The 26,420-nt window shown below is 42.9% G+C and overlaps 1 protein-coding gene across 3 annotated transcripts; it reads right to left on the bottom strand.

The window, feature by feature from the left end:
• Window positions 1-116: 116 nt before the first annotated feature.
• On the bottom strand, window positions 117-24,898 carry LOC306786134 (equilibrative nucleoside transporter 1-like). 3 transcript variants are annotated; one of them, XM_079280801.1, is made up of 14 exons: window positions 24,632-24,898; window positions 15,411-15,509; window positions 9,736-9,826; window positions 9,444-9,525; window positions 8,601-8,788; window positions 7,505-7,644; window positions 6,534-6,668; window positions 5,614-5,711; window positions 5,125-5,206; window positions 4,570-4,655; window positions 4,184-4,292; window positions 3,691-3,776; window positions 2,393-2,592; window positions 117-1,921 (listed from the first exon to the last, which is right to left on the bottom strand). In XM_079280801.1, the coding sequence occupies exons 3-14, from the start codon at window positions 9,762-9,764 to the stop codon at window positions 1,810-1,812; spliced, it is 1,347 nt and encodes a 448-aa protein (XP_079136927.1). In that variant the 5' UTR covers window positions 9,765-9,826; window positions 15,411-15,509; window positions 24,632-24,898; the 3' UTR covers window positions 117-1,809. The 3 variants fall into 3 exon arrangements, with proteins under 3 accessions (XP_079136927.1, XP_079136929.1, XP_079136928.1); XM_079280803.1 differs by lacking the exon at window positions 24,632-24,898 and adding an exon at window positions 24,373-24,389; XM_079280802.1 differs by lacking the exon at window positions 15,411-15,509.
• Window positions 24,899-26,420: the final 1,522 nt, after the last annotated feature.

Genomic DNA, 26,420 nt, shown 5'->3' with positions numbered 1-26,420 from the left:
AAGAGCCGCTGGTGTCCAGATGTTCAGAAATAACTTCATCTCCAGCTTTTTGACCTCATCAGCTGCTGCATTGTCGAGCAGTCTAGTTTCATAAATGACCAACAGGAGGAGCCACATTCTTAAAAATAGTTTTATTTTATCACAACTGTTTTAAGCTGCATGTAACATTGTAATGGTCCATAACTCCCACACCAACCAAAACAAAGTACGGAAGAACAGACAAACGTTGTGCGCATAAACATTTAGGACATACACAGCTGGCTTCATGACTAATAGTGTACATCTAAAGCAGACTTAAAAAAAAGGCCACAGAAATATAGCCGACCGGCACCAAAGCCCATTTATCTCCGCCACATTCAGAACACTATCTCAGCTAGAGCCAAGTGGTAGTTTGAAAAACATACTAAACTCTACTTCTGATACAAAACTTATCTGACATGAAAATGGGCTTGAATGAGAAATGTCACAGGCTCGAGAAAAACCCAAGAATGAGATTGGCACACATGGCACATTTCACGTCACCGATGACGGCAAATTCTTTTTGCTGCGATCAATAATACATTGCAGCAAAGTGTAACAGGAAGACGGTGACTAACAACTTCAACATGTGGACAGAAAATGTGACTTGTGTTTTCAGATTAACCAAATAGACCCATGCTGCTACACCCCCCTAAGAGATGAACATTCAGCCCATAGTGGAGCCGATTATTGATTAAAACCTCTTTAGGATTCAGTCCGTCCTTACATTCTTTGAGAATTTACTGATCCGTTACGAGTTTACAAAACACAGTGGTTTACACACACACACACACACACGGCACACTAGCAGTTTGATGGGTCGTGGGCTCCCTTCAAAGTTCATCATTTCCCATGTTGTCTTCTTGTATTTGGCTTGATCAGAGTTTAAAAGCTGCAACAGTCCAGAGTGAAGTCATTTTTAAAAAAAAATCACGTTGAGGATCAGTTAACAAACATGAACCTGTACGTTTATGTAGACGAGCCGAACACCAGAATCGAAGAGCCTCATCTATAAAAAAAGAACGTCAAAAAACTTTATTTACACGCCATCATAACTGAATGTGGCAATTTCAGGGCGACTGTGGCTAAGTGGATAGCAGGGCCGTCTTTCAATCAGAGGGTCGGCGGTTCAAACCCTGGCTCTGCTAGTCGCATGTTGATGTGTCCTTGAGCAAGACACTTAACCCCAAAATGTCTGCCGTAGCTGAGCCAGGGTGTAGAAATGTGATCGACTCTGAATTGTAAGTCGCTTTGGATGAAAGCGTCTGCTAAATGACTGTAATGTTTCAAAGAAAGTGTAAGATGTTTAACTTTACTTCACATGAAAACATTTTTTGAATAATTTTTTGCATTAGAATATTTTATGAAGGAGGCTCTAGGATACTCAGGTACAGTCCGTCTTCATGAACTCTGTCTGGGCTCAAGACTTGTGATATCTGGGGAAATTTAAAACACCTCGGAGAATCTCTGCCGTCGTCTCCACGATGAGTTTTGGTTTTGATTCGCTTGTCGAGTTGCACTCTGAACTCTTCAAATCATCTCAGAGAAACAAGCCGTTTTTGATCAATGGCTGCTGAGTTTGGAAGAACACTAAATATTCAGGAACATGTTTTAGCTTATACTGTTGCTGAGATGGCTGGATGAGTCGAGTCTCTACTGTACACTTGAGAGGACTGAGGTCCTCTCGTCTGCTGGTCTGCTGAGCCGTCTCCACGCGGAGAGAGTCGACAGGTCGAGTGTTTGATGGCGTCGTGGTCTAATCTACGTCTACTGAAGGGTCTGCTGGAGGTTTTAGATCATGGCCCGGAAAGCAAAGGAGACTCCAGCGCCCAGCGCCAAGCCGAGGGACAAGAAGAAGGCCATGATGGCCCCCGCCGTCTCCGCCTCATGCGGTGGCACCTTCCTGTACGGAGACAAGAGAGGGACAAAACTCATTAGGAAGGAAAACACAATGGTGTCAATTCATCGTGTCCTGATTTTATCTTGGTGCAAGACAAACATCTCCTCGGGGGATTTAAAACGTGATCACTCATGTCTGTACGGCAAGTAAGGCGCTACAGCCCAAAGTGGGTTAGCTTAGCATAGCACAGCTGAATGCATGGAAAACCGCTAAACTGGCTGTGCATTGGCCAGCACCCCTAAAGCTCTGTCATCTTCATGTTTTATCTCATTTAATTATACACAAACGAATATAAAAACAACAGTTTGTGGTTTTATATCCTTATAAACTGTAATTATATGATAAAAATGAAATATCTTCCTCCTAATCCACCAATTATTCGGTCTCAATCTTCTCAACCAATACTCTGAAAGAATCTATCAAACCCGACTCTGGTCATTCTAAGTGTACTGTCTGGAGGTGTGCGTTTCTTACTTGGGTCCAAAGCACATGCAGAGACTGGCCAGGTATCCGTTGGAGAAGGAGAAGATGATCATGAACATGATGTACAGGGCGTCGTGGCCAAACACCACGGGGAGGTGGTATCGAGGCTGGACGTTACACAGCATGAAGAGCGGGATGAAGATGACCCGCAGGCCCACCATGACAGGAAGCCAGATGCTGTCTTTACCCGGCTGGAGGGAGGAAGGGACAGATTTAACAACAATACTTCTGGGTGCTTCCTTATCCTGATTTACATACACATATGTGTGTATGTGCAGATTACTATGGGTGCTCTGGTGCTTAAGTTGGAGAAACACGGACAACGCTGTATAAAGACAACAGTTTAAAGGACTGTGAGCCACAAAGCATCTCAGAAGAAGCAGGTCCGGGTCCTGATCAGTGTCGTCTAATGATGGTAAATAAACTCAAATGGTCCACGAGCAGCTGACTGCTGTCGTCTGCTCTAATAAGCTGCATTCCAGTGCAGGTCAGACTGGGTTAACCAACTCTACTCACTTTGTACAGAATGAATTGATTCAATTTGATCACTTCCTCTGGATCTCAGCAAATAAGACTCGTTTCGAGATCTATGTTTTTCTTGGACAAAGTTTGAAGAGATCTTTGCTTGGAAAGAAGTGAACATTTGACGGACAAAAGGGGGGAAAAACCATTCAAACCAACTGGTGAATAAAACACATGACAGCAGACGTTATTATGAGCCTAAACAATCTATTCAGGCTTGTAGCAACATAAAACACAAAACAAACCGGCGATCTCAGAGACAAAACTTGTCTCCTTTATTTCCCCCCAAACCCTGAGTGACTGATGTTCTTCCACTCACGACTCAGGGATTTATTCATGTGTAAACATTGAACGCAGCCAAAAGCTTCTATTTAAGTGCACATCACACTAAATATTGTGATGTGGTCATTATAAATGGACTCTATAAGGCAAACGTGTATAAACTAGAGAGACATTTCTCAATTGTTTTGTTGATGGGGCTGCTTGAGGCAGCAAAGTTCACGTATTAGTCACTGTCATCACTACAAACTGGTACATTTTGAAATGTGCTTCAGTAGTATTTTACAGTGTTAGTAGTTTTTAGTGGCAGCATACATAAAAGGAAGCTGTAGGTCCGCCTGAGACTACCAGACAGTCGCCTGGATAGATCCACTGATGGAGCTCTGAAGCCAGAGAAAGGGAAGAGGAAGCCCAAACCTCCAGAGAAGGTGAGAAAGGTGGAGCCTCGTCGGTAAAACGTGTGTTACGTGTGTTTCAGTGGTACTGACCCACATGCAGACGGCCGTCACACTCCTGCCAGCCCAGTCCATCAAGTTGAAGAGGAGGAAACACGACACGGGGATGAAGTACATTTCTGAAAAGGGAGAAAGACAAACAAGCCGTGACTAACACCAAAGATACTGCAGAGGTCTTTGCTTGAAAGAAAACCCTCAACCTCTGTGGGCTTAGACAGCACAGAAAGAATCAAATCTTTCTCACAAACGTTTTAAACTTCTTTGGTGTTTTGTGATTTATTGTTTTCGCTGCGACTCCAACAGGGAAGAGAGATTTCACAAAAGACAGATCCTCTGTGGAGTATTCCTTTAAAGGAGATACCAATTTAAAGATACTAAAACTGATTTCTATATTTTCACAGGCTGCTCTCATGTTCATAAATAAAGGCTTGTCCACTGCATTTCCAATACAAACGACATATATCTCAAGTGTCTCTAGCTACGGCAGCAGTGTAGCTTTGTATAGATGTTAGAAATGGAGACTCACCCCAGGTGCCCCCATTTGCCACCGTCGACTTGACCTCCACTGTTACGGCCGGGAACGTTCCAATGGTGACGGTGAAGATGAAGCACACCGACAGAGCCATCACCCAGATCTGAAGAGCACGAGACGAGGATCATAATCAACATTTAGTTAACTATGTTGATCTCTGTCGAACAGGAAGCGGGTGGATGAAATGCATGAAGAGTTGACCAGAATGAAGCTGGTTAGATCTAACTGGTGATGCTGAATGGCAGCTCGTTATTACTGCCCAATCAAACAGCCAGAGGTGATGTTTTGAATGCTAAGAATGTGTCGCAGCAGACATAACTGCTTTTTTTGGCATTCATTCATTTGCCTTTATACATCGCAATGTGAAAAAGTCATTTCACCTGTTTGAAGATGTTTATCACAGACACGGTGGGCTTGGCCTCGTCCTCCACCAGACTCACCACCGGTCGCTTCTCCGCTGGGCTTTCTGAGAAACAACACAAACAAACACCTCTCTGTGGTTACATGGGAGTAGACGTCGTCGTTCCCACATTCGAGTGGGTGTACGCACAAGACTTTAATTGTTCTGTAACACCGGCTTCCCATTACGTTCGCGCACACTAGCAATTAACAGCACAGACTGGTCGAGCTGTCGCCTAAACACAAAAGTGAAACAAACACTTTCAGTGGGTTTGGCTTCCTGGTCAGTGTGTAGTGAAGAGACCTTTGAGTGTAAAGGAGACACTAAGGCTACAAATACATCAGAAAGAAATCCAAATGTGATGTCTGACACAAAGTTCCCAATCAGAGCGTTATCCGTCACATCACACTGAGAGACAGAAAATACAAAACTGATGGCCATAACATAAACATGGTGTTGTTACGTTAACCTGTGTTCATGTTGAGGACGTCATTCAAAGAAAACATCCAGAATTGTTAGCTTTTGGATGATGTACCTTTTTTGAGTATGTCCATATTGTTCTCCTCATCAGCAGAGGGTGTGGATCCATTACTCTCCATGTAGAACTGGAAAAACTCCTGTTAGGAAAAACAAACAACCATAATGAGGCGAGTCCACCGAGCCAGTAGAGCAGAGAGGAAAGGACGCAGGGAGCACATTGTGGTCTCTGAGCTGCTGCTCATCATCACTGGCAGATGTGTTTGCCATCACCTCCACAAGGAGTGGAGTTTGGACTGGTGTAGCATTTTAAAAAAAGATGCAACTACAGACAGCACCGAACCTCAACGCATGCAGCACTTATCTTAAGCTAAGGAGGTATTTCTTCAAAAAAGGTACAAAGTTAATGAGAGCAAAAATGGGCACAAAAACATTTGAAAGTGGTTTAAAATTAGCTTCATTCTGGTCAAATGATTTCTAGTTCTTTTAATCGTGAGGTATTTAACACTGTAAAACCATGTTTCATGTAGAGAAGATGAGCTCTTACCATCCTGGGCAGCACAATGTAAGACATTATGGCCAGAAGAATGACCACACAGGCGGTGATGAAGTAACCAAAAGCGCTGTCCTGCAGGGCCGATCCAGCTACACACAAAGACAACGATCATCAGCGGTTTGCTCCATATCAGTATTGATCTAGAGCAAATGTATCTCATCGTGTTAGTATTCCTCAATTCAAATTTAAATAAAAATGTATTAGACTAACCCACAAGTAACTCAGGCACCAAAAATGGGCTTTAAAACCTCACGAAATATCTGTATGTTGTCAAATCCCAATGGCAACATAATACTGAAGCTATCAATGAAACAGGTAAACTATTCTCACTTCCTTTAAAATTCACCCTCAGCAGCTAACGTCAGCACAGCCATGTGAGCTGAGGAGACATTCCTCAATGCAGTCTGCTGCGGTTGGATGTCTTTTGGTGAGAAACTGATCAAGCACATCTGACAGAAACTCTGCCTGAAGAACTTCCAAGCATCTAATTCTGTTTTCTTAATTCTGTCTAGAAGATCAAATGCAAAGAGCAGCCGTCAACGTTTGTTAATCTCTTAAGATCTGGCTTTTACCAAATCATTTAACACATTTAACATGTAATCATATTTGGGTGTGGATGTGCGTGTCAAACGTTCACCTAAAAGCAGAAGTAAACTTCGTGACCAGCAAGTTTTACTTTCTGTCACTATTTTATTGGAAGTTGTGCAAGACATGGAAAGTCATATTTCTAGAAATGGCGTTGCAGTAGACGGGGATCGTGCAACAAAACATTAAACTCGTCTTGCATCAGCGGTACCCCCTAAAAAGTTAATGTACAGCAAAGTGTTTTCGTCGTTTTGTCCACCTCTTGTGTGTCCTGACTTCTAATGACGGAAGAAGAAGTGTACTTTGTGTGTGTGTGTGAGACATACTGGCCAGTGCGCAGATCATGGAGAAAGCGGCGAAGGTGCCGGCCAGCCCCTGTCCGCTCATGATGGGGGTGGTGTAGGAGGCGGGCAGTATTCCTGCCAGGCCGAACAGACTGCCCTGAAGAATCGCCCCGAACGCTGGGAACAAGACCAGGAAGTTCAATCAGTAAACGTAGAAACACTGAAGAAACACACTGACCCACAGCAACAGAACAACACTCACAAACAGGGAGATGACATCCTTTCCGAAAACAACATCGAGCTAATTAATTGTTTTGCAGAACTGTTATATAACTATTGTCTTTCTCTCACTTCACACAGAGTTGAAGCCAATAAGGCTCCTACGGACTCGCATCACACCGATCGTTAACAACCATTCATACAGCGACTTTGGAGCTTAATTAGCTGCAGAGATGTTTCCACTAAGAGGAGTGTACAGACGTCTATATCAAAGCTTACAGGTCAGACTGTCCTCCACTCTAAGTCAAACAAGATGGGCTGTTCCTCGGGAAGACCTGCGGGTCAGGACCGGCCCAACGGGGATAAGGAGGGGGGTGAGCTTATCCCTGCTGCTCAGTGGGTCATTGTAAATGAACAAACAGCAGAGAGATTACAGACTGTGTTCTGAAGCTCAGTGTGGTATGAGATAATGTGTGTGTGTGTGTGTACCCGAAGGAAAGGGATTTTCCCAACACACTGAATGTAGATGATGTTGATCAAAGAAGACGACACATAATCATTTGCATGAGTTCATTGTGGGAATGAGATAAAAGGCAATCCTTGAGTAACAAGTCAAACACAACAGCCCTGCAGCAAATGCTTCCTCTGTGATAGAATGTCCAGTTAACTGCATTACTTCATTTGGTTCTGTGATTGGTTGATCATTGTGATCAAGGTTTCAGCTTTCTTTTGGACTTTCCCTGCAGCGACGACAGATGACGTAATGATCATCAGTTGTGCATTTAGAAACTCACAGTTGATGCAGATGATTTTCATCATGGTGATGGTGAAGAAGGTCAGCGGGGCCACGTCCACCTTGACGAACACCGCCGTCAACAGGAAGACCACCAGGATGACCGCGAGGCTACCGATGATCCGAAGCTTCTGAGGAATCCTGAGAGTGAGAGCAACACGGAGAAAATACATTTGAACACGACTACTAATCAAGAACATTAGCCAGATCCATTTTGGACACTTTAAGAATGAATAAAAAAAGTTGCAAATATGCAGCTACTTATTTGTCAACACATAGAACAATAGAAAAGTGTTTAAAAAAAAAGAAAAGAGAGAGAATATAATATGGACGAGTTGTTTACAAACATAAGTAAAAAACTAACATTTTCTGATAACATTGGAAAGGGGTCATTGCTCTTCCGGTGAAGATGAGGTTCGTTCTGACATCTGCTTTGGGATTGTAACATCTGCATTGGGACATCTGTTTTGGGACTACAGATGAAAAATAGCCTCTTGGGTAACTCTGGCGCATTTACAGCAATGTGCTTAGTAATGTGCACTGTCCCCTATCAAATAAACCAACAAAACAAATTCAAGAAACAGAAAGTGAACAATTGAGTGAGTTGGGTTGGAATGTTAGAATGAGCAGCGCAGGAAAAAAAGAGGGAGAAAAAAGAGAAAAGGCCTGCAGGAATAAAGTACATTGAGAAAGCGAGGGACAGCAGGAGGAAAAGAACAAAAAGAGGTGAAGAAGAAAAGGGGGTCGGGGGGGTAGTAGAGAACATAAATAGCATTCCTGGGTGTGTTTGTGTAGGGGCATGGTCAGCCGTGGTCAGGGTCCACCCAAGATCTCGCTCAATCCCACTTTAATGAAAGAAAACACAGTGCAGGCATACGGACATGCATTCACACAACAGGATCATGTCACCAACATGTATGGTGGCATGTGGTGACCAAGGTACCGATAAGCAGGAGGCAGAAAGAGTGGGAAACTAAAAAGGTTCGTCCTCTGAATGTCTCGTGTTACCAGATTTCATATGTTGTCCTCGAGGTGAAGTGTACATACTAGATACTGGAAATCACCAAAGATCTACACGGAGTGTGCGGGGTGGATACCTCTGGTGAAGGAAGGAGTTGAGGCAGGTGAAAATGAGCAGCGGCACCATGGCGCAGAGCGTCATCACGTTGTTGAACTTTGACTCCAGCATGTTGCGAGTATCTCCGCCCTCCGAGGTCTCGTTGGTCGTCTGACGGGAGGAGAGGTCCGTGGGGTCCGTGGGGTCCTTCAGCCTGCTTGTGAAGTACTGAAGAAGAGGATGGAGGGAAGCACAGTCATGACGATGGTTATCAGCTCCTGCGACTCAACAACAGTGAATGGCAATTCATTCGGCATGGAGTCACAAGTTTGAGTTATAGGACTGTAATTTGCAGGAATGTAAGTGGCATCATTATCTAGAACCTTCATTTTCGGAAACATTGCAGGAAGATAAAGCCATTTATTAATTATAGATTCCCAAAAGGTCAATACTGAGAGGCGTTTAGGAACACTAAGAAAACGTAAGAAAATTCAATCCTCGAATCAACGCCTCTCTAAAACAAGTGAATGATAAAGGGCTTCTTATTTATCAATGTGGCATTCAAACTTTCCATGCATCAAAACAAACAAGTATAAGCTATTTGAGCTTCAACTAAACAATCCCCCAAAGGATGTTTAACCCCTCCAGGGCAATGACCTGAAATTCCCATTTTAAGAAGTTAAGTTGTTAGGTAAACAAAACAAAAAACGTTTGTTTTCCTAAAGTGAGGTGACCTTCTTATAAGTGGAGCCCAACCTTTTAATTGACTGATGACCAACCACACGGCCACCAACCGGCCTCTTCCTTTCACAACCATCCGTCTGTTGTTCTGAGGATTAACATCCGGAAGAATAAAAATGCCCTAAAATGTTTCCTAACTTACCATCGTGGCCGTCATGAAGAAATTCCAGGGTAAGAGGGTTCCCAAGCCCAGGGTGAAGAAAATGATCCAAACGGCATTGTATCTGAGAAAGAGGCAAAAGGAAGTTCACACGAAAGTACATCAGTGAAGTCATGCAACTTAACATCAACAAGTTGTTTATTTACTGGGTCTCATCCAAAATAAATGGTGCACATACTGCAACTACAACAGAAACTGAGAGCAGCATATTGACATTAATAAGTCTCTGATAGACTCTTAACAGTTTGGTTCCCTTTAAAAGAGTTTCCCTTACTTGTCCCGCGGTGCGTTGATGGCCGTCATGTTTGTTGTTAGATAGTTAGAGGCTCGCGCTCGGTCAGGGTTTGATCAGGGTGGCACCAGGTCTGAAAGACACAGATAACACACTCATGTTTCCAACATTCAGAGTCTGGCAGCACCTGCATGTTTTTATCAGCAGCAGCCATAAGTCCCCCCCCCCCCCCCTTTCTATATTTAGCTTATTAATGAGCCAGACAATCTGTGGCCAACACAGCAATTAAATAATGGGTTGCAAAATGTTATTTCAACAGTAAAAAAAAAAAATACAATAAAACAATTCAGTTGTCAGGTTTAGGCAGCACGCCAGCACCAGTGGAAGAAAAACCACAAGAACAACGAGTTCAATGCTCAAGCAAACAAAATTCAAAAAGATCTTTGCCACTTGGTGGTAAAGTTACATAACATTTGTGAAACTCACAAGACATCCCATCGGCAAAATACATGCTTCCCCTCACACAGCATTCCTCATATTCAGTATGTGCTACAAAGGACAAAATTAACCCTTTAAAGAAAACCTTTAATGAACAAAAGACTCCTCTCCTCTGACCAGATGCACAGCTAAAGCGAGGGCTTCATATACCACGCAGAGGTTTAGTAGGTTGACAGCCCACTGTCAGCAGCCCATTGGACCCGCCCCTCTTTGCATCTCAGTGTCCATCCCTCCCTCTTCTCCTCACCTCAAACTCCCGTTCTCCTCAACCCTTCCAACTCGCTTTTACGCTCTTCGGCATTTAGACGTCAACTTCTAGATTCATAGCATTCAAGTAAATAGTGTAATAATCCCGAGAACAATCGCGCAAAAAGGTGAAGGATTTTTTGTTTTTTTATTATGTTGTTGCACAATGTTCTCGGGTGTGTTGCCTTTTACAATCCAAACTGTCTATTTCTCAATCTAATCTCTCAATAAATGTCTTGCCTCATTTTATCTGCTGTTGCTCCCCTGGCTTGTATTGTGCAACTCGTATTTTCGTATTCCTATTTTTCTCCATTTCACTTGTATTACCTCCCATCACTCCTCTGTTCTTTATTCCTGGTCTCGTCTCCACCCTCAACGTCACCATTCCCCCCCCCCCCCCTGTCCTGACATCCTCTCCCCCGGACCTGATGGAAGCCATGTGCTCAGATAGCTTTGTGACACCTTCTCCAAACAGAACAACTTTTCTTCAAGACACTTCCTCTTCAAACACACACAGAGCTATTTGGCATCAAATCAAGCTGAACAACGCAAGGCAAAGTTAAGTTGTTTTTAGTAAAGACATGAATCATGAGCACTTTAAACACAACAGCTCTCAATGAAATGCACCAATTGATCGGCTCAGGGCATCTGTACCCTAAAAACAAATTAAACGTTAAAAACCTTTTTAATACCTCTAAAAAGGAAAATATAACACCATTGATGCCGATGGGCATCGGTTCAGAGCACTTAAAATACATTGCGACACAGCATGTTAAAAAAATCAGCACATTTGCACAAAGGAATTGCATCATTTCAATAGCCAATCACTGTTGAGCAATGGATGTTGGCAAGAGAAACCCTGCCTCCTTCATACATTAGGTACATAAATCAAACAGTTTAACAGACGGTTGGTTGTTTCCCAAAGTGCACCGACTAGCTTCTTGTTGTTGACAGACGTCACATGATGAGTCCCATGTTTGATCTGGCTGGTCATGAGTTAGGACAGAAACCGCTTTACTGTACGTGATGGGAGCCACACACACACACACTGTAGTCCATTATCATGCATCTACATTACACTGATTAAGGAGTCCAACTCTGAGAAACAGTCTGAGAGAAAGGTCTGTAGTTAGAGGGAACAAAAGCCCATCAGATACACTGTATTTGTTTAACTTGTAAGCTTGATTACATGGAAATGTATCACGAGATCAGGCATACACTGTGCGAGGTTAGGTTCCTAGTTAGCCTCGGTTGGGTTCCAGTTAGCCTCGGTTGGGTTCCTAGTTAGCCTCGGTTGGGTTCCAGTTAGCCTCGGTTCGGGTTCCAGTTAGCCTCGGTTCGGGTTCCAGTTAGCCTCGGTTCGGGTTCCAGTTTGCCTCCGTTGGGTTCCATTTAGCCTCGGTTGGGTTCCAGTTAGCCTCGGTTGGGTTCCAGTTAGCCTCGGTTGGGTTCCAGTTAGCCTCGGTTCGGGTTCCAGTTAGCCTCGGTTCGGGTTCCAGTTAGCCTCGGTTCGGGTTCCAGTTAGCCTCGGTTGGGTTCCAGTTAGCCTCGGTTGAGTTCCAGTTGGTTAGGTTAACTATCGGTGATATAATACTATAGTTACTATTTAACTATAGTATTATATCCTACTATAGCAAGCTGATAGTAGGATATAAACCATACCATCAGCTTGCCACTGATGGCATGGTTTATATATTTTTGCAAATTGGCAACACGAGGTAATTAATAAACAGTGTCCTGTCCTTAAAAAGTTAATAGTGGGATATCAGATTTTTGCCTTGAAATCTCAAAAGTCAATATCGGTGTTGGTCAAGTATTAGGCATTCATTTGGTGGTTCTATTACAAGAAGGAAAAACTTGACTTGGGACTCCGTCGGTTTAGCACTTAAGCCTCGACAATGCCTTAGTCCATTTTAAAATGTCATTTGAGAAACAAATAGATAAATTTGTATTTCACACTTCTTTGTCTCTTTTCCATCTCCCGCTCATTGTCATGACAGAGTCAAATCCTACAGCATCGTCCACACTTGATGAAAGCCAATGGTATGACAGACGCACTACGAGTCTCAGTTTTAACACACTGGCTCAGCCATGTCCCAGATTTCTGTAAGGTATGCCTTACTCAACCTAACGTATCAAGACGAGCCAGCTGCCATTGATACCGGGCGTTGAAAGGTTGCCCACCACACACACAGCCACTTTGCAGTCTGTAGAGTGGGACAAAACTCCAGTTTGGCATCAGGCTGACACTTTACCGAGCTGGCCTCTCAACGACGTCCAACTCCAACAATCAGCTCTCCAATGGAAAAAGATTTAACGGGCAGACAGTAATTTATCGTTTCCTCCTCTGATGTCAAGGAAAAAAATATGGTTCCAAATCTTGTCAAAGAGGGCCAGTCCAGACTAGTACGATCGCCATGGTCACACAATGGTGTGCAACATTTTAATGATGCAACTTAAAAACCTGGTCACTTCGTGTTTAAATTTGCTACATTTATATGTCCGGCATGAGTCTTCTTCTTACAAGACATCAAGATTTCCACAAGCATCTGCTGATGGTTATTGCACTGTAATCCATGGAGCCATGACACAATACTCCAAGTATCAGTATTAAAACACATTTTATTATCATCAGGTTGGCTTTCCATTCTGTGTTAAAAAATAATGACTTTCATTTTCTTTTTCTTGACACCAAAAACCTCCAGAATATGGAAGGGGCTGTCTCGTACAGGAACAAGAACATCTCCAGTTTCTCTTATACAGGACGATTATTTGGGCTGCTTCTAACGACTTGGACATCAGCTGTTTGATCTCTCCATAAGCAGGGAATCTGCACACTGTGGACCTCGTGCACATCACGCCCTCCCAGTGGAGCCCATTGCCGTCAGGTGACGAGAAGCGTCTGGTAACCCATGTATGGTAACGCGTTTCTAGGGATTTTGGCTTCATACGAATATGGAAAACCGCCATATTCTGTTTCGCAATGATGCTCTCTTTTTGTTTTGTGTTATAAATCCAGCAGACTTCAGGGATTGGAGAGCACATGGAAGTGGACATAACGAAGTGCGACAAAACAGGAAAATAAAAAATGTAATTAAAACTGAATTTAGCAGTTTCAGGTGCGACCTATATCTTAACAGAAAAGGACAAGAGTGCATTTTTCCCGTCTCACCAGCATACCTCTCTAACTGGGTCGCCTTTATTCCCAGGCTGACACACAGAATAGTTTGATGGTGGAAAAAGTGAAACAACCTATAAGCACATCAAGGTGGCCAGCTGGAGACAATTACGTCTCATCGAGAATGAAATAACGAATTATTTTCTTCTTTATTGTCCATTTTGAACAGATCCGCTCAGGGGAGTGAACCTGAGCGATTGTCATGCTTTGTGTAACTGGGAGGTGATCGGGGCAATACAAATAAAAGCAGGATCAATGGCTCTGAGGCAGGAATAGAGACTTTCGTGAGACACTAACAACAGCTGCATAACAACCCTGGGGAGGGGAAATCTGCAAAGAACACAAAAATGCCAAAGGAGGGAGGGATCATAAAAGGTCTTCAAATTCATTGTCTTCACACAGACCCGCCCCTTTACGACCCAAATAATTTCCCGCCACTCAGAGAGAGAAAGAGAGAGAGAACAAAGCCCATCTCCAGGTGCCGGTCTATTCAGTTGATTCAAGTGGTCTGGATAAATAGCGCACTGATGAACTGGCAATAGTAACTCCACTCATCACCATGACTGCACCACAGTGAGTGCTGCTGGGTTTAAATGAGTAAGACTCTGTGGGGCAGGGTTTCCTGTGATGAGTCAGTTGAGCCTCATTTCGTCTTCACACGCAGAGTTGCCACCAGCCCACAAGTACGCCATAGACGTCATACTGCCAGCATGGGCAACAATAAATGGCATTTGTTTCTTGCTTTGTTGGACATTTTCAAGAAACAAATGGGAAAACTTAACGCCCACTCCTTTGTAAACAGATGCCGCAGCCAGCGGTGGGTCGGTGCTGCTGTCCCATCAGCTGTTCGGTGTAAAACAAAGCCACCATTATGGTGTGCTCTTCCTCTCGCTTCAGGGTCAACAGAGTCGCAAAGTGAGTTATAATACATAGGTAATACATTTAAGAGGACTACTACAAAACGATTCCCCAAAATTATTAAAATATCAAACCTTAAATGCAAAAAACTCACGATTGAGTACCACAGAGCAACTAAAATACCATCACAGTGACTTGTATGAGTGACCTACATTCACACATTTTACATTGATTCACCTCTGTGGTTATTTATCACCCACACTGCACCAGAAATGTTGCTGCTGTCAAAGCCACCGACATGCTCATGAAGCTCAGCGGACTCTTCTAAACTTTCCCCTCGGTATCTTCACACGCGCTACCACTTCAGATTTCAATAAAAGATGCCAGTCACACACGTGCTTTGTGCCACAGATGAGTTATCACCCGGATGTATTGCGATTTACGGTTTCTGGAGGCAGAAAGCGCTACATTTGTTTTACGCTTAGACTCCGATGTTACTTTAAACTTTAAAGTATCAATTTATCCCAATTTGTGCCATGTGTTACACGTTATAGCTGACAATCGGAAGATTGTATTTTATGTTTTCTATTAATCAAAATGAGGACAAATATGAGGAATTAAACGAGGTCATTTTAAACACGTTTGCCAGTGAAAATACAGTTTGAAAAACAGCACTTCTAGTATTCTTTCTTTAAGTTATTTTTTTTTTTTCGGACACACCACGCTCGAAGTTGGCGCTAAATTCAATTCCCAGCCGCAGTTAACAAAGGACGCATGCTGGCTCGGGTCCTGAACCAAAGCACCGGGACCATTGTCTTCGTTTCAGTCTCTCGGGAACAATACGTCTAAACGAGCCACGGGACCGAATTAATTTAGCAAGTCGGTACCATTTAGTTATTGAACACAGTCTTTAATTAAGCACGCGGAGGTGTCCTACCTTATACCATCACAGTCTGCGGAGGCTTGTTGTGTCTGATGCCGTCTGTGTCCTCCTCACGCCGCTCGCGCGTTGCGTTCAAGTGCTCGTCATAAAAACCTGTTAAACCAGACGGATGGTTTGGCAAAATTAAGATATCTTCAAAAACAAATTGTACTGAACAATCAGTTTAATTTTGCAGACAACCATTACATTTCCTGAGAGTTATCTAAAGTAAAACCAGTAACCAACTAATTAATATTATCATCCAAAGCGCAACAAGCAACATCACTTGAGTACTCTGGTACTGACATTAAATCCATACATAGACTACCAGTAATCCCTTTTTCTAGGTGATTCAAACGTCGGGATATTAAAATTGCAAAATTCCCGATTACCCTTGAAGCCATACTCGTCACTAGAGGAGGCGGAGAGAAAGAATGTCATCTGACTGCTACCCATGCGACGTGGAGCAGTCTGCCAACTCTTTGACTACTTCTGAGCCATATTTGGTGACGAATAATCTCTTTACTGACACATCAACAGAAATCCCCACTGATGACGGGGGACACCAAAGCTGCAGCAAGCTTTGACTTCTAGACGAATAACTTTTATTATTCTTTTATTGTATATTTCAAATTTGAGCTGTTATAGCCCCACTAAATGTCACTTTACCTTTATATACTTAGGCTATTGTTTTACAAACTGTTTACACCTCTTTATATGTACTTCTCATTGTGCATATATATTTAATACATTACACATTATTTCCTTTTATATATGTTGTATTCTGTCCTTATATTTCAACTGGCTCAAAAGCATTTTTTTAGGGAGCCTGAGATCTAAGATTTTAGTTGTTAACTGCTTCTCTGTAATTGTTGTACATATGACAATATATAATTTGAAACTAAATTCTGCTAAATGCAGTGAGGGGTGAGCAATGTGTAACTATTATCATGGTATATGTAATTATCTAAATTGTATAGAAAGTCTAAATATTGGCACAAAGCCTTCCTGCTCATTGATTTGCAACTTTACCCACAATCGCCAAATATAGCCAGAGATATTAAAGAGAAAGATAGCACACGGTGTAATGATACAGCAAAATATTTGAGGGGAAATCAACATATCATAATGCTTAATCCTGTGTAGCCACTGAAAGCACCAAATACAGTCTAAGACACAACTGCTGGCTGCTCGACACGAAAAAGAGAAAAGAAGAATTAATTTGCTGCTCTGAGTTGGAATATCACAGCAGAGAAGTCACTTCCTGAAGCAGGTGTCCATATTTCTGGAGCAATAAATAAATTCCACAACTACAAGGACTCTTTCAGTGTAGCAGCTGTCGTCAAATTGGCCAAACTTGAACTTGTTTGTGTGAACGTATAGGTGTGTAAACAGAGCTGTTTTCAAACTGTGCCATGAATCATAGCATCTCACATTATTCACGCTTAACCACAAAGTGTTTCCCAAATGCAAAGACAGCAAATATATCCAGGCTAAAGTTCAATGCTGACAGTGTTGAACAAGCAGGGACAAAACAACACAAGGATAAGACAGACAGAGTGCGCCTGTTGGAGCTTGTATTCGTGTGAAACTGTAAAACTGGCATGAAAGCTCGAAAGATTCCTCTCGCAAACTAGAAATTATTTTTCTTCAAAGATGGAACAAATGATTTGCTTCAGGAAAAATATGCAATCAATTGATGCCATCATGCAACGCAATGTCCTTCTGTGAATCTGTGTGAAAAGGAAAGGACAAAGTAAACACGTAAACACGTTACAATCCTCTCTTCTACTGCTTTTCGAGAACAACTTGTTCTCTTAAGTGCCTGCGAGAACTGACACCAATGTATAATTGCATCATAACACGTGGGTCTGTCTGAACCGCCGTGCCGAGGCATTGTTTACGAACGTTTAGTTTTTTTGTGAGTCTGGAGCTTTGGTCTCCCACTGGTTGCTCATATAGTCGTGGTAGGTAAACAGTCATCCACACCCTGTCTCTTCCCCACCCCCCCGTCTAAAAAAAGCCTGCTGTGGTTAAGGACAGGAACCATGTGGGGAAGGAGTCTGGCTGCTTCCAGGCTCGCCGGAACCCATTGAGGAGGAGCAGTGGAGCTGAGGACTGAGGGACTACTGTCTCTCTCTCTCTCAGCTGCATGTAAAAATAACACAAACATACACTTCATTTCCATCGAAGGCCATAGAATTATCTTCATTTCCTGTTGTTGAATATGTCTCTTTACAACTGCTCCCTCTCTCTATACTCTCTGCGTTCCTCTCACTTGTTTGTTTTTTTGGCTTGTGATGTCAGAAGGGGAAAGTCAGTTGGCAGCCTCTCGTTGCAGCTTTGACCGTGTTTTTCCATGGAAAAGACACAAAGAAAATAGAAACGACAACAAGAAAGAAAGAGAGAGGATGGTTTCCTTCATCAGACAGACACCGAATATCCACAAAAAAATGAGCAGTTAAAAACAGTCTCAACTGTAGCTCAACAGGTGCATGTGGTTGAGGTCTTTGCCACTAACTGATCACCAGCAGGCACCTGTGTGACACAATATCTGCCAGTAACCAGTGGAGACGTTTGCAGCCTGCAAAAAGCTGAACAATGAGCCAAATCGACCCGATCAGAAGCCCATTGCTTGTAAAACATTGCCAAGAAGAATCTGGAGGAACATTCAACGGCCTCCATTTTGTTACACAGTTGTATGCATTTCCATTGACAGTCGAAAATCTTATGTCATGAACTCCAACACTTCCTGCAGACAGTTCCCGCTCGTGCCATTTTTAGAACACAGGTTTTTTAGAACACAGGTTTTCCTTTTTGGAGCATTAAGGTTTCCGACTGAAGCAACAAAAACAGGCAAACAAAGGAAAAAAAAGTCCTCGGGGAGGTCTGTGAGAGTGAAATCCCTCCTCATCTGTACCTTCAAATTCCCAACAGAGGGTGAGTGGTCCGCAAGGGTCCCGCTCTAGCATGAAATCCCTGTCACGATGGACCGTCCCACAAGTCTGCTACTGCCCAGCCAATGAACTCCTCTTAATCCAGTGGTGCATTTAGGGACAAGAGGTGAGTTTGAGACAGTCCATTATAGGATTCATCTCTTCGGTTTATGTCCAGCAACTTCAAAATTGGCAAAAGTCACGAACATTCTGCACTTATGGGTTTCAACCGGAATCAGACCCAATCCTCAAAAACATCTTAACAATCCTCAATTATCAATAATTTGGTGTGTTCTAAATGTTGACGAAGGCTTAGATTTTGGGTGCAAACAGATTTAAAAAATGAAGCCACGTTGCCAAATATATTTTAGATTTAGTGGCCTAGAATTTGGAGCTGAAATGTTCATCGCTGAGTTTCAGACACGTCCGTCCACGCTATTTTTTAAGTTCTAGCTTTGTTAAATACAGCTCAATAACATTGGTTGTGTTTCCGCAGGTATCAATACCCTCATTATTCATTTCAACAAGGACAAACAAGTGTCATCGTTTCCACGGTGTAAATGAGAGGAACTGAAACGGTCTTGAAGTTCAATCATCAATCATTTTGGCCCAACAGTGAGTTCTTAATCTTCGTCAAATGAATGCTCATCAAATGTAAGAATTATACAAAGTTCAGAGTCTGTTGTGCATACAAGGAGGAGGATTGAGTGAGCATGCATTCTTTTCATTTCTACATTCCTGCGCTGTTTTTCTTAACTTCAAGGTTAATTTATTATTTCACAATACGTAGTATTTCAAATACACAACATGCCAAAAATATCAGGATAATCCTTCTGCATCTTGCTCGCATTATATGCAGCATGCAAGCCAGCCGGCTTTTCTGGGTACTCTGACACACAATCCTCTGCATTCTGTGTGCAACAGTACGTACTTCAGCTGCAGTCATACATTTATTAATTGCATTGTTACATTGTACATTGACTGTTGTTGGTACAGTCTGTACCAGCATTGTTGTTCAGGGGGTTCATGTGTGTCTGCTCAGTCCTTTGTATGAGCGAGCACTATATGTCAGATTTACCAGCTAAAGTGTGTGTGTGTGTGTGAAAATATGTGAGTGCACATACGTTTTTGTGTGTGTGTGCGTGTATGACCCCACATACATCAGATCACCTGTTAAATCAGTTCAGTAAATCTGAATTCCCTGCTGACAGTCTCAGCTGTCTAAATACTTTTGGTCCTGTGGTACCGTCTCTACTCTTGTCTTCGCTGATTTTCTCTCTTTGGGACTCTATCCAAACATCATCCTCATCAGTCCTCACCCCGGCCCATCCTTTTATCTTATCAGGGGCTGTCAGCCATCCTGTCCTGATTTGGAAAAGAATCAAACAGAGGTAACTGAGGTCTTGTTTCTTTTGCTGCCAGCATGTTTTCTATGGTGTGGTTATGTCCATCCTGTTTGTCCAGTTGAAATCTATTATTCAATTGTTCTCTCTATTGTTGCGTGACACGTCACCAGCTGTATTGATGCCAGCCCATTAAACCGATGCTGTTTTCAGCCCTCTTCTCTTGTTTGCTTGACTCTCTGGACCCTGGAGGCCATCTGGTGAAGCCATCAGAGCCACAAAGGCATACTCAAGGTGGTCATTGTTAAAGAAAGCTTGATTAATACAATATTGTTTTTTACAATTCTTCCAGATGTTGGGGGTCAATTAGCCCATAGGATGTAGCCTTGTTGAATAACTGATGACTATCACGATTATCATATGTGGACTATAATTCGATGCTCCAATGAAAACTGTTGACAGTGTGTTGTGTGGATTAAACTGTTTAATATTTTGAATTTTTCAATGTATTTTTTTCAGCGAGCACCACAAATGAAATACAGGTAAAACCGAGGATATGTTTAGGTGAACCAACCAGTTAATGTTTTGGACTTAAAGTCGTGTATTATGTACTTTGTATTATGGACCGAAACTCTGACGTCTCTCCTGATACTGGAGTACACTTCTGCATCACTGCATCATTTTAAAGGCACAGGTTGTTTTTTTTTGTTCATTTATTCTGGCTGATTAGCGTTAAGGTGGGCGGAGCTATGCTAGATATTCCATGAGGACATCAAAGTCCATGTGATAATAGAAATGTTTAAGGTGTGAGCTGTCCCACACTCACATGTGCAACAAACCTAAAAAGAGAGAGAGAGATCCCAGCTTGTTAACTCCCACAGAGAGGTCCAATCAGCCACCATAAGTGAAAACACCCGAGTGGGCTTTTAAACTCTTTCTCTTGTACAAAGTTGGTGTATCACAGCTCTGAATTACAAGAAGGTTTATCTGTCCTTGTGAGGGTCCCTGTTTGTGTTGTATGCTGAGATAAAGTATTTTCAGAAGCTGCTACCAGATCCCTCAGCTGCCACAGACAGAATGGCAGTCTGACACCAATATGATTAAGTGAGATGTATCCGCCACATGCGTGTCACCCCAACCGCATGTGAAATGTGTCACAAACTGAAAATGCAACCCAGAATGCAAAAAATAAAAGTCACCAGAGCCAAAAGTGAGTCTTTAAACAACTTTTAGTCTAGACAGGTTGAGTAATGTTGACAGAGCAAAAAAAAACACAATCCTCAAAATTAGTGAATGTCTTCTTGTGTGTTTTTAAAAATGTACCAAATCTTAGTCTCAAGACTCTGAACTATTTTTCTCTCTGGGATGCACAGTTCATCTGGCAGGCTCCGTATATAACAAGGAGTGCAGCAATAGTCTCCCTAAATCTTTTGGATGTGCAAACCTTAACTGGAAATTAAGTTTCACTATATTTCCAGTTGAGGTTAAGTGGAACTTTATTCAGATCCATCTTGGCAGTTAATCTGTTCCTTTTGTCATCCAAATCTTAAATGTTGCATTTCATTGATTTATGCATAATGCCTCTTAGAGAAAACTCGTTGAATCAACTCTGTGTGTTGTCTCGGTTCCTCACGCAACACAAATGTCCCAACTTCACCTCAACATCAAAATCATCCCTGACGAATGCTACACATTCAGCATCGTATCAACACAGATGTCATCAAACAAGAGACTGCAGCACCATGACAACAATCATAGCCAGGAGGAACAATGCGTATCACATCTTGGATATTAGCTTCGGTTTATGCCAATGCAAATGTTGCCGCAGCTTCAGCGCTGGGAATAACATTCAAGATGTATGTCCAAAGTCAATGTTCAGTGCTAAAGCAGGAAATAGTGTCACCGTTATGTGGTGAAGTGGAGAGTAAGGGTGGAGGCCGGAGAGGCTGCATGTAGCATGCCGTCACAGGCAGTAACCACAATCTTTTCCGAACCTTATAAGCCGTGCACAGATTATTGTGCGATTATTTTAACCCGTGTGCTCTGTTGAAGTCGGCCTTGTTCTGACATCTTTAAAACCCAGTTTGTTCACTTTTTAATGAATGAACTTGCAGCTTTGATGACGCTGACGTTAATTATGTTCCGGGTTCCCAAAGAGGTCTGCCTTCTTGTTCGACCTCTTATGAACAACCACAAATAAAACTCTGAGTCTCGTTTGGGATTTATCCCAGATATAGGGCATCTGAAAGTCCATTGCATTGTACCCAATCAGAAGTCAAGCATCATTTTCTGTGACGGGCTTCTGAAATATTTCTTCAGTTCAAAAATCACATTTCGAAGCAATTCTCATGAAATTCGTAAAAGTCATCAGGACCAAATGGCAGTGACCCAAAACCCCCATATTCCCACAACAGATGGTATGTGGTCTATTTCCGACTAAACACATGCAGACAGAGTTGAGATGCGTCTCTATTTTCATCTGTAAAAGCGTGAAACTGTTCCTCCTGAAGCTGAGGTTCAACTCTCACACAAGGCCACTTCGGATAAGCAGAGCAATGAATTGATGAAGTGGTTAAAAAGCTTGTTGCTTCATTTTGTGCAGGCAGTTCACTTTGTGGACGTGAAGAGTGACGAACATAAAACCGCTGGCAAGAAATGAAGATGTTCCAATGTGATTTAAAAGTTTCAAATGTCGAACATATGGCAGCGATTATTCCTTGGAGTTTCCCTGAACCAACATGGGGAAGTTATATCATCTCATCTGCCGGTGAAAAATTGCTTTCTTAACCTTTTAAACTTCATGCAGAAACATTATGAGTAGCTCGTTCTTTTGTTGTAAATTAAACTGCTTTAATTTCACCAGTGTGATGAAAACAAATCCGTGTGTGTGTGTGTGTGTGTGTGTGTGTGTGTGTGTGTGTGTGTGTGTGTGTGTGTGTGTATAAGATGTTTTATTCAAGATGTAAAAACAAACCTAAGCTTATTTACTGATGGAAAGTTAATGAAGCAACATTCCAATGACTTTAAACTAAACTGAGCCGTGGCAAGAAGTATTTTCAGAACAAATATGCTCAAAGTATTTTATCTTGGGGATTTTTTTAAATCAGTATTTTCTTTCAGATAACTAGAGGAGCTCTCTCAATTCAAACGTGCCCTTTTCCTTCCTTCCCTCCATCTTTTAGGCGTCAGGTCGGTTTACATGTGAGAGAATGTGATACTGCACACAAACCAAACATCAGGACAGACCACACACACACACACACACACACACACACACGCACGCAAGCAACAAATACAAAATATTCACCATCTCAGTTTAGCGCGTTAGCAAGCTAACGTTTGCTCATTAGTACTAAACTCAAATGTCAGCTGAGGCTGCTGAGAATGTCATTAGATCTGCAGGTATCTGGTCAAAAACAAAAGTATTCATCAAATTGAAAGTGCGTCCCTAAAATGAAACGCTCATCGATCAGTCCATTCGTTCAACAGTTGCTGAGATATTACTATCAAAACCACCAATGACAACGGTACAGTGAGGAAAAGTTAGGGGATCATCAAAATCATCAAAATCATCAAAAAAAGACTTCTTCTTCTGCTACTTGACAAGACTACGACAGATAGGAATATCAGTGATGTCACAAGGGATTCTTTTTCCTCATCAATTCATCTATCTGTTTAATTCCTCTGAATAATTGATTGACGGCCAGTTTTCGAGTAAAAGGAGTAGGACTCTGCATGTTTGAGCTTCGTCAAGTCTTAGAAAATAACTCTCCATGATGTCATAGTGATGTCATCAGGGTTATGCAGGGTTTGGGCGTGCAACTTTAAATGTATAACAGAAAGCCTCAATGCAAACTGGAGGTTTGGAGATTAAAAGATGTGGACGTTTAACAGACAAAAGAACAAATGCTGTTGTAGTTTTGGGAAATGTAGGCTTCATATAGAAGACTACAAGTCTGGATATCTCAACATTTGCGCAAACTAACTGGCTGAAGCCTTACTTTAGTTGTTTGGTCTGTCAAATTTCAGAAAACTTGGACAAATAATCAATGGACGTTTCTGAAGCCCAGGCTTGTCTTGCCGTTGCTTATTATGTCCAAACGGAAGTTTAAAGCATCTGCTCACTGCAGGTGAAAACTGAAACAGAAACACTTATCACTGTGAGAATAGCAGCTCTCTCAAAGCCCCAGCACCGCTGATAAGCAAGCTGCTTCAAACGTTATCAAACACACTCTCCGCCAACATTGTATCAAGCACACTGAGGAGAGGGGTTTGAAATGTGTGGTGTGTGTGTGTGTGTGCACTGAAAACATAGGACAACATACCAAGTGTTTACATGGTACGGCAGTGATTTAAACTCAACAGGGTCTATTCTCGGAGCTCTTTCATGCTGGCCCCCACTGTGAAGTGCGTGTGTGTACACGGTTTACATTCTCACACTGTCACCTGCTGTGACGCCTCAAACTCAGACATGTGTACAAGTCTCCACCTCTGGCCCACGACAACTTTGAGTCCAAAGCGAGGTCAGCTTTCCACTTCCTCTGCAGCTATCACAACATGCACGTTTGATTGTTGACAGAGAGAGAGATACATATTCCAGCTCTTAAAATAGACCTGTAAAGCAGCAGCATACATGCATATAGTCTCTCTGACGTCACACATCAAACACAGCTATCAGCTGAATGCCCTTGGTCTCACATCAGCTGTCGGTGATGCAGAAGCTCTGCGACTTGGTGACCATTTCACCTTGTCACCGTTTCAGCTGGAGCTCCAGCAGCTGTGCAGAATGAGCTGTAAACCAAACATCTGCATTAGCCTAGCAGAGAATAGCAACGTGCACTTTGTGGACATCCCTTATGCTCTCCCCCCCCCCCCCCCCCCCCCCCCCCCCCCCCCCCCCGCAGTCTGAACACCCGTCCTTTACTTTCTATGGCGGACGCATTAGAAGCCCACTTACCGGCCTGCGATGCCCTCACACGTCGTTTCGTGCGCACTAACGCTCATGCGTTCGTTCGTCTTGTTATGTCGCCTCCCAGGTAGCCAAAATGACCTGGCCCAGATCCGGCATAAGCCCGGCACGCCGGAAGAAACGCGTCGGACCGGGTCCGGTTGCCGACTCGTCTGAGACTCGGCATGAATGACGTCCCAGAATCGGGCCGAATACACCGGCCCGATTCCGGATGCCGACACTGCCGTCACTGGGCCGTAATCGAAAATAACCGGAGCCAGCATCGGCCCGAGCTCGGCTCTGGCCCGGTTGCCGACTCGGCATGAATGACGCGCCAGAATCGTCGTAGTCATTTTGTAAATAGTGGAAGCAATGTCGAGGATATCTACCAGGGAGAGGAAAGTCCAGCGAGATGTGTGGAGGAGGATGGACAGGAGGAGACCGAATGACTGGATGTGTGAGGAGTGCAAGGTTGGGCTCTGTCTTCAGCTGGAAAGGATCTGCTTCAGGGACTACCCTGGAGCTAAACGCCTCGACATGGACAAATATAACAGCCTGCAGCATGGACACTGAAAGCTCTCGGCAAACAAAACTGTTTGAGAAGATGTAAATCTCAAAAGTCAAGAGAAAGAGAAACTTGAGGAAATTCAAATCCGTTTATTTACTTTTTTGTTCACACTGTTTTAAGCATTTATAACATATACAGTATTAAAAGGGTAACATTTAATTACAATGAAAACACAAACTGCTTTTGTCAAGGAGAACACTGTTGTAAAAATGTCGCGCGAGCTCTCATTCAGCAGCTAAACTCAATTCAACGCTCCGCAGTTATGCAGCTGGCACGGGGAGACGGGCTGCAGAGGGGAGGCAGGGGAAGGGGGTCTCTGACTGGTCCAGATTCCAACAAATAGCAGGCCAGCTGGTTACTTTGTGTTTATACACCACCAGAATATAATCCATATTCGAGCCCTGATGCAGGTACTGGGTCCTTTTTTTATGCAACTAACTTCTCTCTGGCTCTGTTGCACCACTGTCACCGCTGGACATACAGCCCAATAGCAGGAGATGTAACAAAACAGGGGCGTAGCAATAAGGGTCCTGAGGCAGCAAAGGGGACCCCGGGGGCCACCAGCCATCCATACCAATCAGACGCAACCTCCTGTTTTGAAAAGTGATGCGGAAGTGCTTTAAACCTGCATTCCTTCTAATGGCCAGCAGGGGGCGACTCCTCTGGTTGCAAAAAGAAGTCTGATTGTAAAGGAGTCTATGAGGAAAATGACTCTACTTCTCACTCGATTGATGATTCAAGTCACGAACTTGACGTTTTGCCATGATCTTTCCCCAACCTCAACCAAGTGCCGAACGTAACCATGTTATCATGCTTTAGTTCATTGCTATGAGCAGATACTGTAAAAAAGAAGAAAATGGTGTCAGCGAACATTTTGCAGATACTTTCTGTGTAAGCAATTTGCCGCTTGGCAGATACTTAATTAGAAACTTTTCCACATTATGTTGATGAATTATGTAATCGTGAATGTAGAGAGTGATGCTATGTCTCATAAGCCTGCATTTTCATTCACGTGCCTGGCTAAAATCATTTGGTGAACCACACACTATGAATAAAGTAACAGATGAAAAGAGAGCGATCAGTCAGCAGATCTGGAAAGGACAAGTGTGCGAGGAAACAACTGTGTTGGAAATCTTCCCATCAACAACAGCATCGTCAGTCATTCTCAGTGCTTTTAATAACAGAGCTCCCCCATACATGAAAGGTCCAGCATGTGATTCATATAAACAA

The sequence above is a fragment of the Melanostigma gelatinosum genome (genome assembly GCF_949748355.1).
Source record: "Melanostigma gelatinosum genome assembly, chromosome: 12".
NCBI classification, from domain to species: domain Eukaryota; kingdom Metazoa; phylum Chordata; class Actinopteri; order Perciformes; family Zoarcidae; genus Melanostigma; species Melanostigma gelatinosum.
The sequence above is the reverse complement of the archived record's forward strand: the minus strand, read 5'-3'. Positions and strand labels throughout refer to the sequence as shown.

Bases quoted from the DNA above. Each gene is read 5' to 3' on its own strand.
- LOC306786134 (XM_079280801.1), bottom strand. From the start codon at position 9,764: ATGACGGCCATCAACGCACCGCGGGACAA. The intron at 6,669-7,504 runs GTGAGTTTCTAA...TCTTGTTCCCAG, and splicing joins GAAAATCATCTGCATCAACT to CGTTCGGGGCGATTCTTCAG. The intron at 5,207-5,613 runs GTAAGAGCTCAT...TTTTCCTAACAG, and splicing joins ACATTGTGCTGCCCAGGATG to GAGTTTTTCCAGTTCTACAT.